Consider the following 15,379-nt stretch of genomic DNA (forward strand, 5'->3'; position numbering starts at 1 on the left):
TGAACAGAGAACTCATATCCTGAAACATGAGCCTTTAACCTTCACTGAGAAAAAGCAACAGTGATAATATAAAACATTTGTACAATATTTTCATATTTCAGCCTTTTACCACTTTTGTCGTATTTAACTGTAAAGTGAATATTTCAGGGTTTTGTGTCTAATCTTCAGTTCTTGAAAATACCTGTGAAACAATTATATACAGTCATATTTAACAGTGCAAGATTATTGCTTGGACATTACCTAAATAATTGCCAATAAATTGAATCATCAGTTAACCAATACGTCTCCGGTATCCATCTTCACAGTGGGTGTGTTTTGGGCGACCTGGTGGTCACGTGACCACATTATGACGGACAACACTCAAACATGTCATGGCTTCATAAACACACAATCTAGATACACACATACAAAAGATGGTACAAATAAGAAATATATGAGGCGACAAGCTGCTGAGACACTTTCAACGACACGGTGCTGTTTGATTGTTTGGGCTGCGATGACTAAACAGACCAAACGAGTGGAACCTGTGTCGTTGATCCTGAGGAGCCGGCAGCTCATCGCTCAGCTGCTCCTCCTGGTCTGATCACACAGGTCATCTGACGATGCTATGGCAACTTCCAACACAACACAACTGTCTCAGTTCATCACACACAGACACACACACACACACTGAGTCGTATGCCCTTTAAGCACCAAAACATGGAAAGAACTAATCATGAGAACGAGCATTTTTAACTACCTTTTATTATTAATAAATTAAAAAGTGCGGAACGTTGCAAAAGTTTGGAATCCAAACTCGTCAATTGTCTTCCGACTCCGCCTCCTGCAGCCATGTGAAGAAGGCTGTGACGGTCTTCAGGGCCACGCCCTTATCCAGCTGATTGGCCGGGTCTTTTCTGGTCCCCGACTTGCAGAATGCGTCCTCGTCGTACATACACTCGAAGAATATCTTGAGGAGGTCTGGAGAACAAATACATGTCAGTCATCGTTTCAGCTGTGACGAAATTGAAATAAATCTCATTTTTCCGTGAGGTGAGACCAATTCCTAATGTTATCAATTCAAGTAATGGGATTTGTATCTAGATAAGAAACCAAAAATTGATGTATTAGAAATAACTGAAGACGGCATTGTGTTTAGCAAAAGTTATTTGGAGTGATGTTTCTCAAATGAACGAATCAAGTTAATGTCAGTGGAGAAAAAATTTGAGATTCAAAGTTTTAATCCAAACTTTTCAAATGTCCTTAAAAAATAGACGGAAATATGAAAATCTCCAATTCCATATAACAAGGCGAAGTTCTTCTGCTGATGAGAATCATGTGACAAGAACTAAAGCTCCAGAAAAGCTACTAAATGGACCTTGTAGTGAGATTGAACTGTTCCACTGGTTGGATCACAACTGAGAACTTGTTACACAGTTTATTCTTAAGAAACAAAGAAAAGGGATGATCTGTGAGTTTCATTTGGAGTGAACTCTGATGCAGAACTTACTTGGAGGATGATCGAGGGCGACGATCAGCGACTGAAGTTCCTGAAGAGCATGCAGCTGTCGCTCACTCTCTGAGTTCCGGTACTGGAGCAATACAGGTAATCTCTTTTGAATGAGGGCCGTGTGCACTCGACAGTTGGTGTTATCTGCACAGTGAAGAAGGAGGCAGATTAAATTCATACGCTCGGCAGAGAATAAATATTGTAATCAGCGGTGCGATTTGAGCAGAGGAGTCTTTGCTCCGGCTGGTGGAGAGCTTACTTTTCACTGCTGCCTTACACACAGCCGTCATCAACGCCCTCAGGTAGGGAAACAAGCTCAGGTGAGATTCAGTCAGGTTCTCCTGAGAAACAGAGAGATCAGAGGAGGAGGAGGAGTAAAAACACAGCGTCTGTCAAATTCACAAGAATCAGCTCAGAAGTGATGACACTGAAGAGCAGTAAACACAGAGTTCAAAGTATGTAGATGTGTAACTAACGTATTTCTGGTCTAGAACTGGAGCTTATGTTTTCATTTGTTTAGTCAGTTTGTCAGCAGGATTCATCAAAAGCTACTGAAATGATTCCCATGAATATTTGTGGACCCAGGGAGGAAACCTAACATTTTGGAGCACAGGTGGATCCAGGAATTGTATTGATGAGATCTTACCAACAGTCGTGGACCAACATTAGCTTCAAGGTCCGAAATATAATTATATTCAGTTACTTTACAACAAGGTGTAACTTAGCCCCACTCTGTCTGCCCTTCAGGATTTTTACTACTAACTCGCAGAGACTGGTTGATTTCACTTTTCGTACCTTCAGACACTTGGCTTCGAAGTCTTGGTCCTGTTGAGGAGTGGTGTCAGAAGGCAAAGTTTCAGAGGCGGCCTCTCTGTAAACAGGACTAGAGACACTGCTGCCCTCTGGCTCAGGTTTGTGCTCTGAGACATTCGGTCTCCTAGGCACAGCTCCCTCTGGCTCGCTGTCTCTTGGCGGCTCCTCCGGGGTTGGCTCCTTTGAGCTGCTTCCCCTGGTGTACAGATCAGGCTGAGACGGTGCAGAGCTGAGCGGCTTTGCGCTGCGCTTTCTGTTCTTCCTGCGCTTCCTGCCTGTACGGCTACGAGTGATGGGGGACCAATAAACGAAGAGTCAGGAAGGATGTCAGTGTAAATGAGAAACTCTGAATATCAAGCTTTTCAACCAATTTGGAAAATACTACAAATTATTATCAGTGACCTAAACAGAAGCGAAATAAACAAAAGATTTTTTAAGTCAATGGAAACTAGTTAATCAGAGTTATAAATATCCTGCTAGCAGGAGAGATAAATATCAGAATCACAGACACTCTCCTCATGCTTCAGAGAAACCTAACACCAACAGGATCTTTCAAATCAGACAGCGTTGTCATCTCATACCTTCCCAGAGTTGTCCTGGCTTCGACGTCTGGGTTCTGTTGAGGAGTGGTGTCAGAAGGCAAAGTTTCAGAGGAGGCCTCTCTGTAAGCAGGACTAGAGGCTTGGGGCTGGAGTGCAGCAGGGGGCATGAGAGAAGGCTCAACGGCGGCTGTCTCCAGCTCAGTCTCTGACTCTGCAAGGCTGTTCAAAGCCGTGGGGGCTGCTCCAGACAAGGCAGCCAGAGTTCCAGGGGCGTCTAAGAGAGGCTTGTCTGTGTTCAGAGTCTGAGGTGGCACCAAAGAGGGTTTCAGCTCCTCGACTGAGGACAAGTGAGAAGAAGCTGGTTCCTTGGCTGAGGGACGCTCACTTGAGTTGGCCGCTTCAGGTGGGTTGGCCTGCCGGTTTGGCGCATCCTCTGGAAGAAGGAAAAGTACAGATGAATACATGTCTTCAGAATTCAATCAGCAAAAGGTAATATTTACACATAACAGTTCTTCACATATAAGTAATGTGAAATGGGCCAAACAGTTACAGATCTTAATTAAATTGAATGTGCTGATTTGGTCACATGAGAAACACATGGAACTGAAATTTGTCATATCACAGATCTTAATTAATGGAGATATGGGCTTTCCAAGATGATTATTTAGGGGTAATCGGACTTTGACTGGTCATATCTCCTTTAACATGAGAAATAAACAACCACAGTCACAACAGTGTGATTAATGGCAGAGAGTGAATGTGTCAGTATTATCGTCCTGTCTGTCCGGTGTTGGACAGTGACGTGCGTCTCACCAGGCTCTCGGACACTGCTGCCCTCTGGCTCAGGTTTGTGCTCTGAGACATTCGGTCTCCTAGGCACGGCTCCCTCTGGCTCGCTGTCTCTTGGCGGCTCCTCCGGGGTTGGACTCTCCAGCAGCTCCTTTGAGCTGCTTCCCCTGGTGTACAGATCAGGCTGAGACGGTGCAGAGCTCAGCGGCTTTGCGCTGCGCTTTCTGTTCTTCCTGCGCTTCCTGCCTGTACGGCTACGAGTGGTGGGGGACGAATAAACAAAGAGTCAGGAAGGATGTCAATGTAAATGAGAAACTCTGAATATCAAGCTTTTCAACCAATTTGTAAAATACTACAAATTATTATCAGTGACTTAAACAGAAGCGAAATAAAACCCTAATAACAAAACAGATTTTTTAGGTCAATGGAAACTAGTTAATCAGAGTTATAAATATCCTGCTAGCAGGAGAGATAAATATCAGAATCACAGACACTCTCCTCATGTTTCAGAGAAACCTAACACCAACAGGATCTTTCAAATCAGACAGCGTTGTCATCTCATACCTTCCCAGAGTTGTCCTGGCTTCGATGTCTGGGTTCTGTTGAGGAGTGGTGTCAGCAGGTAAAGTTTCAGAGGAGGCCTCTCTGTAAGCAGGACTAGAGGCTTGGGCCTGTAGTGAAGCGGGGGGCATGAGAGAAGGCTCAACAGCGGCTGTCTCCAGCTCAGTCTCTGACTCTGCAAGGCTGTTCAAAGCCTGCATGTTTGGCGCATCATCTGGAAGAAGGAAAAGTACAGATGAATACATGTCTTCAGAATTCAATCAGCAAAAGGTAATATTTACACTTAACAGTTCTTCACATATAAGTAATGTGAAATTGGCCAAACAGTTACAGATCTTAATTAAATTGAATGTGCTGATTTGGTCACATGAGAAACACATGGAACTGAAATTTGTCATATCACAGATCTTAATTAATGGAGATATGGGCTTTCCAAGATAATTATTTAGGGGTAATCTGACTTTGACTGGTCATATCTCCTTTAACATGAGAAATAAACAACCACAGTCACAACAGTGTGATTAATGGCAGAGAGTGAATGTGTCAGTATTATCGTCCTGTCTGTCCGGTGTTGGACAGTGAAGTGCGTCTCACCAGGCTCTCGGACACTGCTGCCCTCTGGCTCAGGTTTGTGCTCTGAGACACTCGGACTCTGTGGCTGAAGAAACTGGAGTTTCTGTTCGAGTGGAGACAACATTGATATGGTGAGGAAGTATAGAAGAGAAGGACGGCGTGGAAACAATACAAAAAACATTAGAAAGTTCTTATTTGTCTCAATTAGTTAAAAAGTCTTCAAACAGCTGATAGATGGTAACAGAGGGTTTCCCTCCATTGATATTTCTTGAGTCTTGATGAGTGTTGACCTTCATCACTGACCTGTTGTGAGATGAAAGCCTGGACATCCTCTTTCTCCGGCAGAAGGTCAGTCCAGTTGAGGCCTGATTCTTCCCACAGAGAAGCCACAGTACGATGGCCCTGTGGACACGAGACGGGACAACGTCACAAACCTATGCTCTGAAATGTCTTTTCTATTACGTCTAATTTACAGCAGGGAGAAATATTTCATTCATAAACTTACTTAATGAATTAGAAAATATTTGCTTCAAATCAAAAGATCAAATCAGCCTAGTTGATTTCAGTGAGATTTTTCATTTAACTGGTTTATAATAATTATAGCAGAATCACAATAATAACACTGAATGAATAATACAAAAAAAAAAATGCTACAGTGAACTCCAGTGCAGTGTAAAAATATTTCAATAAAGATTGTATACAAGTCAATAATCTATGTGTATTTAAATTATATCTACAGCTGAGTCACTGGTTATAATCCACCTGCTTCATAATGAGAACAGGTAACAGGAAAAAAGAGTGAAGAACAGACTGAAGTGTTTCTTACCATTTGTTTGCATAGTATGAGCAGTATTTCAGAGATCAAGATCCCAGCTCTTCCCACAGGAAGCAAATGTTTGCTTAATTCACTGTGAACAAACAGAACATGACAGAAATTTAAATAAATCTTAAAAGTCTGAGCAGATCTTTACTTCATACACAGCTTAGTTTAGAGCAGAGTTCATCACAGTCAACACGTTTGTGGTCTCGTACCTAAAGAGCTCTCTCATAGAGAAGCCCCCCTCCTTCAGCACAGGGCTGAGCAGCTCAGCCAGGTACAGCCAGATGTGGGGAACGTCGATGGCCATGTCGTCCGCTTGCTCCAGCGTGTCTGCAAACCTGGGAAAAGAAACAAGGACGTTGTGGTTAGGAAAAAGAGCCGCTCCGAAAAACATAATCAATATAAATTCAGTAAGTTAAGAAAAAGAAAATGTTTACATGTTCCCCAAATAAATAAATGAACGACAACATGGTCTTTTAGAAAACCAAAAACCACTGAAAATTGTCGGTCATTCTCGCTTATTCTGGTATCGACAGGTTTTGAAAAATAATTAGCAGGAAGATAAATGGCTGGACAACATCAAATAAATCTTTTTATTTCACCCCAGCCAATGTAGAAGCAAAGGCTGTGTACATTTGCAAATACTGTGCAAAGACCTCTGTTAAGAATGACACAAAGATGCAGAAGCAAATAGTCAAGTGCCCAAAGTTTCCTCAGGGCTCAAATCAGCCTATGACAAAACAAAATGTTTATATTTATGTCTGTATATGACAAGGTAAATACAGTTAGTATAAATTAGCCACACAATGTCCAGTTTATTCCTGTATATTCCCGTATATTCCCGTTTATTCCTATGGAAAGTTTCCAACTTTTAATATTCCCGGAATTTTGCAACCCTAAGTAGAACTGAGCGGGGGAACTGACCCTTTGTAGAACTGGGGTTTGGGCAGGATTCCCTTCTGCGCCAGCTGGAAGAAGAGCTGGCCCAAGTGGTCCCGTGTGATCTGACTGCGCTCCAGAGTCGACTCCACCCCCACGCGTATGAAGATGTGCGACTGAGAGCCCAGATCAAGCTCCACCACACACTGGACAGCCTCCTGCAACAAAACAAAGACGCATGTTCAAGACTTATACTTTAATTCTTCCCTTTAAGAAGGTTTATTCTATGAAATCGAAAAGAAAAAAAATCAGTTATCAGTTGAGTGGATCTCAGCACCTTGAAATCTTTAAGGTGCAGGAACTCGTCGATGATGGACTTGCACTTCCTCTCGATCTCCTCCTCAGACCGAGCAGGTTTCTCTCTCGTCTGAACAGGCTCAGGTTTCACTGTCGATGCAAATAAACAACCAGAGTCACAACAGTGTGATTAATGGCACAGAGTGAATGTGTCAGTGTTATTGTCCTGTCACTCCGGTGTTGGGCAGCAACGTGTGTCTCACCAGGCTCTCGGACTCTGCTGCGCTCTGGCTCAGATTCGACCTCAGTGACTTTCGGTGCAGAGATCAGCGGCTTGTTGCTGCACTTTTTTTCTGTACGGCTACGACTGGTGGGGAACGGATAAACAAAGAGTCAGGAAGGATGTCAATGTAAATGAACATAAAGCTTTCTAACCAATTTGGAAACTACTACAAATTATTATCACTGCCCTAAACAGAGAGGAAACAAAACCCTAATAACAAAACTGATTTATTTTTTAAGTCAATGGAAACTAGTTAATCAGAGTTATAAATATCCTGATAGCAGGAAAGATAAATATCAGGATCACAGAGACACTCTCCTCATGTTTCAGAGAAACCTAACACCAACAGGATCTTTCAAATCAGACAGTGTTGTCATCTCATACCTTCCGTGAGGGCCCAGCTGGATCTTCTCGTCCATCTGCAGAAAGAGAAACAGACCATCAGGCACAAAAAAATGAGCCTTACAACTTTTCACGTTGTCTGTGATCAGTTTCTACTCAGAGGTCACTGCTGATTTCACAAAATATACTATATTCAGCTTCTCTTGTTTTGAAATTGTTTTACATTATTAAACTCATTATACAAATCATTATGTATATTGTTGAATTGATTTACTCTGAGTTGAGGGCGTGAAATCGTGGGCGTGAGGAAGAAGCAGGAACAAATCGACACAAATGCCCCTGTTATGAGTCTTTTATCAGTAATAAGTAGAAAATCTAAGAAACTTGTTTACCAATGTCTGTATGAATCATAAAATATTACATATTTCTGATTATACAAGAGAAACTTAACAAGTCCTGACTCTGCTTTAGGTTCCAGCTTTAATTCAAATTCAAATTTCAAATCTCTCAGATCAAACTATCATTAAATCAAAATTAGTTAAGTTATTTAAATGTTTAAAGTCTGTAGCCAATTCTCCAGATTTTACCCGGAGGTCACGCCTGACAACGGCTTAAGTTTCCATGGAACACGACCAGTTAACACATGGTAATTGTTTGTCATTGTTTTTGTGATTCCAATGTAGAGATATGAGCAAATCAACTATGAGGGACAGAAAGTAAATAGCAGCTTCATGTCTCCTGTAGCAGTGCATTTGTACAAACCTCACAGTAGAAGGTAAGAAAAAGGTAAAATGGTAAGATCTGTGTCGAAGCCTCGGAAAGCTCGTCTCACCTTGGAGATCTTTGGGATCTTGTTGGGGTCGATGGTCCTGCCATTCTTCCTCATGGGCACAGTTTTCCAGGTCTCCTCTCCCTGTACTTGCGGATCTCTCTGCTCCCTCTGCTCCCTCTGATCCCTCTGCTCCCTCTGCTCTCTCTGCTCTCTCTGATCCCTCTGATCCCTCTGCTGTCTCTGCTCTCTCTGCTCTCTCTGCTGTCTCTGCTCTCTCTGCTGTCTCTGCTCTCTCTGCTCCCTCTGCTCCCTTGGATCTGTGGAGACACACCCACACAAAAAAACAAGAAACAAACAGGGAAATACAGGTTTAAGATAAGTTCACAGGAAAAACAGTGGAGTCAAACAGCTGTGAAAGTGGCAGACAGAGTGACATTTCTGACTGTTTTAGTGGCATGCTGCGTTACAGGATGAAATATTATAGGTCAGCTAGCAGATGGGAGGGAGCTAGGGGGCTTTCTGTCTGCTGTTGGGCACAATAGCATCTCTGCAGGCTATAGGGACAGGAAGTCTACAGCCTGTCTTCCTGAGTTACTATAGCTGTGCCAATGTAATTCTAAACCTTAAAGAGGATTTAGACTGCAGGCCTGACCTGGCCGTCTCCTGGTGTCCTTGAAGTACAGTTGCTGCTGCACTTTTCTCTGCTCCTCTTCCTCTTCAAGCTTTGCCTCCTTGTGGATCTGATCAATTGTCTTTGGACCCTGGTTGGCTCTTCTTGACACCCATTTGTGCTGAAGAAAAACAAATGTACAGAACAACAATGACTTCAAACCTGAATCAGACAGATTCTGTAGTGTTAAACAGATGTCTTAGCTCAGCTTCAATCACAGAGGAATATTCTAATGACTGGGGACACACTGATGAATTCATTAAAGATCAATAGTTATCACGTATTCCTCAGGTTTCAACCATTTTTCCCTGTTCGTTGTTTCTATGGAATTTTCTTACATTTCTTCGCCATTATCTATGTATCTATCTATATCAGTCCTTCTAAAAAGCATCAGATCCCCTTAACAACAGCAGTGTAGATATTCATTAAACAGAATAGGACCAGAAAATATAGTATCATGTTCCTGGTCATCAGAGAGATCGATGAGAGAAATCTCTCTGGTAAAATCCATCATACGGTTAAGAATTTGGTTCTTGGACTCTTTACAATTGTGCAAATGAAAGAAAAAACAAAAATACCCACTCACCAATCTTAGGTCTATGGTATCCTGCAACATGAACCTTGTGCGTGAAGACGTCTTCCCCTCTCTGATGATTTTTTCCATCTGCTTAAAATAGTGATCCATCCGAGGCTGGTGAGACACAGAGGGAGAGAGACGGTTAATTTGAGACACGAAAGTCATGTTCAGCATGTCTCCATTCAATCTACCAGACAGCAGGTTGCAGATACTATTATTTTCAGAGTTGACCAATTGTCCAGTTTATCACTTGGAACAGTCCTGACCGCCTGAGATGAAACCGGAACATTTCATCAACAGCCGTAAAAGCCGTAAAGCTTCCGTGCTGAGGAAACGACCACAACCTACTTGTAAGCAGCTGCTGTGGGATTGTAAATCAGAATCACCTTCTAAATCACTTATTTGACATTTCCAGAAGAAAACATCTTAGTGGGATGAAAGCAGAGACATGAACTGATCTTTGGCTGCCCTAATGTCAAAAACACTGCTGACAAAAAGTTCTCATCACATCTTCATCCCTGCAAACAATGCATTTCTCTTAATATTTAATTTGAAAGGGAAACCAGCCGCATATTATCCTGTAGATTATATTCAAAGTTTTCAATCTGTAGCCCCTCAGACCTTTCTAAGACCGTAATAAAAGAAATTTAAGATTTATGTAAAATGTACAACCACCAGCTCACCTTGGCCTCCACTAAATCAAAGTCCTTGCCGATGGTGGTGAGCAGCCTGCAGAGACACTCCAGGGAAGCTTCGTCGTGGTTCCCCAGCAGCTTCACCACGCAGTCATGCATGATGGCCTCTGTTAGCATCTTTAGCTTGAACAGTTCACCAATGAACTTTATGTTGCTGATGGATCGCCGCCGGGCAATGTCCTTGGCCTCCTGCAGCTCTACCTGAAGTCGGTCACGCTCCGTCTAATGGGACCAAGGAAACAAACCTCTTGAACAGAGTTGAAACAGAAACTAAATGTTGTTTTGGTAAAGATCCGGTGTCACACTTACCGATGCAGCAGAGTCCAGCTCCTTCTGCTTCCTCTCAAACACCACATCATCCACCTTGTCTTTCTCAAATTCTTTCTGGCAGCGGCTTAGCAGCAGCTTTTGAAAGTTCACTGTGTTGTTGGGAGCGTCAGTGATGGGCACTTTGAGCTGCACATGAAAAGTAAGTGGAATGAATTCAGTAGAGAACATAAGCATTAGAATAAAATAAGTAATGAACTAACCGGGAAAAAAGTTTTCAGCGGTTTAACATTTCTTTTTATATTTCGCAAATTAATATTTTCGTATCTGGATTATTTAGATTTTAATGACTGATATATTTTTAAGGTTATGTTATCAAATGATGGAAGACAGAAAATGTAATAGTTTCTCTAGAACTCTTGTTAATAGTGTCTATAATTAAGGATATGCACGTTTAATAAATTGTGTTTTAAAGGATTATTTGTGACTGATTTTCAAACTCCTTAATAAATAGTGTCGTCTGGTGTACACTCTAGAGGCATCAAAACAATAAAACCTCATCATCACATTGTACTGAATTGTGTTGCTTTTCACAGCATTATTCTGCATCAAGGCAGAGCTGAATATGAACCAATTGATCCATTTGCTGCATAAACATTTAGCAAATTGTTGACTATATATTGAGACACAGTGTGCACACCCCTCCAATAGATGGTTTAAAGATTACACTTAATTCCTCCATCGTGTTTTTGCATCTGATGAATGCGGCAGTTTACGAAAAAGCTATATTTAAGTACTTCTCCAAATCCAATTCAAACAATTACATTGCAAACACAAGACTCTCTCGTTCCAAAGTCGACACACTTCTCTGCTCAACTAAGCGACCAGCTTACCGTGGCGAGGCAGCGGCACATTTTCCCGTAGGCCACCGAGAAGCTGGGCTCGTCGATGGCCTTTTCAAACACCAGGTCGATGACTCCTTTGAGCCGCTCCTCAGTGTCGATGGTCAGGTCCCAGACCTGCTTCACCAGCTGGCTGAACTTCTCCGGCGTCAGCTTGTTCAAGATGCTGCGGACCTTCTTGAACAGGTCCTGAGGGAGTAGGTCATAACAGGTACTTAAACTCTGAGGTCATCGATCACAAACACCAATCTCTCACTCCACATGAAAAACTACTCCTGTTGTAAAGCTACTAGTAATACGGAAATTAAATACTCACAATGATTTCCTATATTTACAGATTTAAACAACATTTTTACTGGAATTTCCAATACTTTGAAAATCTTCAATCACGTAGACTAACATTTATTATCAGAAAATTCTGTATATGTAATTTCTATATATGCCCACTGCTTTGTGGATTTCAGATTGTGTATATTTGGTTGTACCTGTGTTTTGTTGGACTCTGGTTCCGCTGGGAGGCTTTCCCTCTTCATGCCTGGTTTCCAGGCATTCTCTGATTTCTTCAGCTGAACATCGTCGTGCAAAGACAGGCCCATGATGATCTTCCTGGGTGGTGGTCGCCGGGCCCCAAGGTTTTTAAGCTTAACACAGGAAAAAAGGGAAAAACAGTATTATTACCATGACAATATCTTTTAAAGAAAAAGACAGGGGGGAGCCAGAGAGAATGAAGACCAAGGTCGGAAGAATGGGTAGATACAAAAATAAAAGGGTCGAAAATAGATAGAAAAAGAGAGAAAGGCTAGGGTGATATGTGATCAATATTTAGCATGGCCCTTGAAGGAGATTCTAAATATTGAAATGGCCCTTGATAGAAAAAAAGGTTCCCCTACCCCTGAATGAGAGCAACCATCAACTGTAAACAGGTCAGTGTGTTTCTTTCACCTGTGCAGCCCGCAGGGAAGGGAAAGGCATGGGTGCCATGGGCTTCATGATTGGCTGATTAGTTGGGTAGACGGCTAGAGGAGTCTGTGAGACAGGCTGTTTGGAAGACGTGTTTGTCGGGATGGTGGGCCTAGCAGTCTGTATCTGAGTCCTCTGGAAAAACTGTAGGTAAGATGGGAGAGAAACACAGAAGACATTAAGAACGATCCCAGAGACAGCTGACTCATTTCTGCAGGCTGCCATGCTTTGATCTAAAGTACAAACAAGTTCAGTTTTTTAGACGACTATTCTTCTTATGTTTAAGTCAAAGTTCAGATGGACATCTATTAAATAACATTATATACAATTCCAAAAAGTTTTACGAATAACCAGGGAATAATTACCTGATGATGTGTCTGTCACGTCTCAGTAGCAATCTGTTGGGTTTCTGATATATCACCTAGCCCTTGATCTTTAGTGGACAAAGTCAAAAGCCAAAGTTTAGCAAATAGTACAGGGAGCTAGGCACAAAAACCATATCAATAATTATCGTAATATAATTCTCATCAATAATTGAATAACTACATTCACATTCGACATTCCCTTATATCTTTGTCTTCTGACACTGGGAAAAGATATGGTTATGATGATGATGGTGGAAGAAGAGAAGCAGGAGGGAACTTACAGTTGGGTAAATTACCAGATGATGCGTCTGTCGTGACTGTAGCAAACTGGTGGGTTGTGAGGAGATGTCCAGCAATGAGGGAGAGAAGGAATGATGTCAAATAAACGTCAAAGGAATAACAGAGCACATTATAGAACAGAGAGCATCACTCTGGAGAGAAAAAATATCTGCCTATAAACTTACAAAAAAAAAATGAATTGTGTCATTTATCATGATAATTCCTGATATATCACCTAGCCCTTGATCTTTAGTGGGCAAAGTCAAAAGCCAAAGTTGGCAAATAGTACAGGGAGCTAGATACAAAAATGATATCAATAATTAACGTAATATAATTCTCATCAATAACTGAATAACTAAAGACATTCCCTTATATCTTTGTCTTCTGACACTGGGAAAAGATACGGTTTTGATGATGATGGTGGAAGAAGAGAAGCAGGAGGGAACTTACAGTTGGGTAAATTACCAGATGATGCGTCTGTCGTGACTCTGTAACAAACTTGTGGTTTGTGAGTAGATGTCCAGCAATGAGGGAGAGAAGGAATGACTACAAATAAACATCAAAGGAATAACATAGGACATTATAGGACAAAGAAAAATCTTCCTTTAAGCCGAGGCGCATCATGGACAAAGAAAAATCTGCCTTTAAGCCGAGGCGCATCTTGGACAAGCTGCAGTTCACTGGGTGGCCACTAGTGGCGGGCTCCAAGAAGGGGTCAATTCCCATGTTAATGAAAAGAAACTCACTGTAAAATAATGTTATGTGTTGTGTATGTTCCATCTGGTTCTTATAGTTTATTCTGTGTTCAGCAGGTGGAAGCACCACAGATTCTCAAACAGAACCGATGTACTGGGCTCTGGGTTTGTATCCTCATGGTTAAATGCACATATTGTAAGACGCTTTGGATAAACGTATTGAAAGAAATAAAACATTGTACAAATAGATAAAATGTCTTTCTACCTCATCTGTAATATTCAAGGTGATAATCTCCCACAGAGCTGTTGATAACAGTCCACATCAAGTCTCTCCACTTCTCTCTGAAGACATAATTATACACTTAATATTAGAACGGTTTACAACACCGGTGTGTGCAGATTATAATCATATCTAAACTGTAACCAAAAAGAGGGGGATGAGTGTGGCGTGACAGGTCACATGTCAAAATCACGACTGTTTGCTGTCCTGGCTCCTAAATGGTGGAATGAGGTCCCCATCGACATCCGGACACCAGAAAGTTCACACATCTGCCGCAAACTAAAAACTTACCTCTTCCGACTATACCTTGAATAAAAATTTGAAACTAACAATTTAGTAGCACTTAAAATGCACTTACTTATAGCACTTTGTAGTTTTGCTTTATTTTTGAAGAAATTGTACTTTCTTGATTCTTGTTGTTCTAGGTTTGTACCCTCAGGGTTGAATGCACTTATTGTAAGTCTGTTTGGATAATAGCGTCAGCTAAATGTAATGTAATGTAATCTTGTGGAAATGCAACGCTGCGACCATGAGGAGCAGTCTGCAGTTATCCAGCAAAGGTAAGGATCATATAAACATATAAAAGTGATATCAAAGTGAAATATCGCAGTGTTCAGAGTTGACAAACTCGTTCTCTGGTTGAGACTCACTCTTTCTTCTCTGTGCCCTTTCCTTCCTTCTCCTCCCCGGCTTCGTCATCGGCCTTCTGCTCTCCGTTCTCTGTGGGCCCTGCATCGCCTGCCCCCGCCTTGCTGTCACCCTCCTTAGTCTCAGCCTCCTTGGTTGAAGATGCTGCCGGCTCCTCCTCCGTGGCTTCGGGCTCTGAGGGGGAGACAAGAATGAGCTGCCCTCTTTTTTTAAACTTAAATTATAGTTAATAGTGAACAGAGGACCCTTTAAGTATTTTTGTATCCACTGGTAGAGATGTTCAGCATCTCCTTCAGTTGTGACAAAACTAGATAATTAAAGACACCATCCATGTTTTCACCGCTGTCAAATTACAACTGCAAAGGGGGAGCAGCACACTAAGTGGAAAGAAGCAGATTGGGTCAGAGAAGAACCAATTACATTTGGAGCAAATTAACTTTTAATTGAACCCTAACAATGGAAAAAACAGATTTATTATCATTTTCTTTATGGTCTATATCTGTATAGTTGTTTTCTAGTCTTGATGACCTCTCAAAGTGCTTTAGTACTGTTCTTGCCATTCAACAATTCACACATCAACATGTATTCATACACGCAACATACAATCCACAGGTGACTCACCCTCAGTGATGAAAAACTAAACTGAGGGAGGGAAGGGCTAACAGGAAGTAACAAACTTTTGGGGAGCACAAAAGGTGGTGCACAACGACATCATCTCCACAAGTAGCACTATCAAAATAAAATAGTAACTTAATAAAATTCACAAATACAAATATACAATACAAAAATACAAAATATCTATACAAAGTAACATTTATTTCGACATAAACATTACTGAATAAAAATATATAAAAGATAAAAAATGTAAAAAGTGATATGCA

At 41.5% G+C, this 15,379-nt stretch overlaps 1 protein-coding gene across 1 annotated transcript; it reads right to left on the reverse strand.

Moving 5' to 3' along the window:
- Nucleotides 1-726: 726 nt before the first annotated feature.
- LOC128456173 (eukaryotic translation initiation factor 4 gamma 3-like) lies at nt 727-12,792 on the reverse strand. The gene is made up of 23 exons (XM_053440254.1): nt 12,784-12,792; nt 12,214-12,375; nt 11,757-11,912; nt 11,263-11,460; nt 10,406-10,558; nt 10,091-10,324; nt 9,417-9,521; nt 8,813-8,951; nt 8,221-8,477; nt 7,431-7,465; nt 7,027-7,130; nt 6,804-6,913; nt 6,512-6,684; nt 5,800-5,925; nt 5,594-5,675; nt 5,058-5,169; nt 4,198-4,408; nt 3,742-3,887; nt 3,055-3,277; nt 2,285-2,585; nt 1,749-1,830; nt 1,490-1,633; nt 727-960 (listed from the first exon to the last, which is right to left on the reverse strand). Exons 1-23 carry the CDS (start codon nt 12,790-12,792, stop codon nt 800-802), a joined length of 3,423 nt encoding a protein of 1,140 aa, XP_053296229.1. The 3' UTR covers nt 727-799.
- Nucleotides 12,793-15,379: the final 2,587 nt, after the last annotated feature.

Source organism: Pleuronectes platessa, chromosome 14 (assembly GCF_947347685.1).
Source record: "Pleuronectes platessa chromosome 14, fPlePla1.1, whole genome shotgun sequence".
Classification (NCBI taxonomy): domain Eukaryota; kingdom Metazoa; phylum Chordata; class Actinopteri; order Pleuronectiformes; family Pleuronectidae; genus Pleuronectes; species Pleuronectes platessa.

What these genes read in the sequence shown, in the direction of transcription:
- LOC128456173 (XM_053440254.1), bottom strand. An exon ending in ACTCTGCTGCATCGGTAAGT is followed by an intron (nt 10,325 to 10,405) that starts GTGACACCGGAT and finishes TGGTCCCATTAG; the next exon opens with ACGGAGCGTGACCGACTTCA. An exon ending in TCGAAGCCAAGTGTCTGAAG is followed by an intron (nt 1,831 to 2,284) that starts GTACGAAAAGTG and finishes TCTGTTTCTCAG; the next exon opens with GAGAACCTGACTGAATCTCA.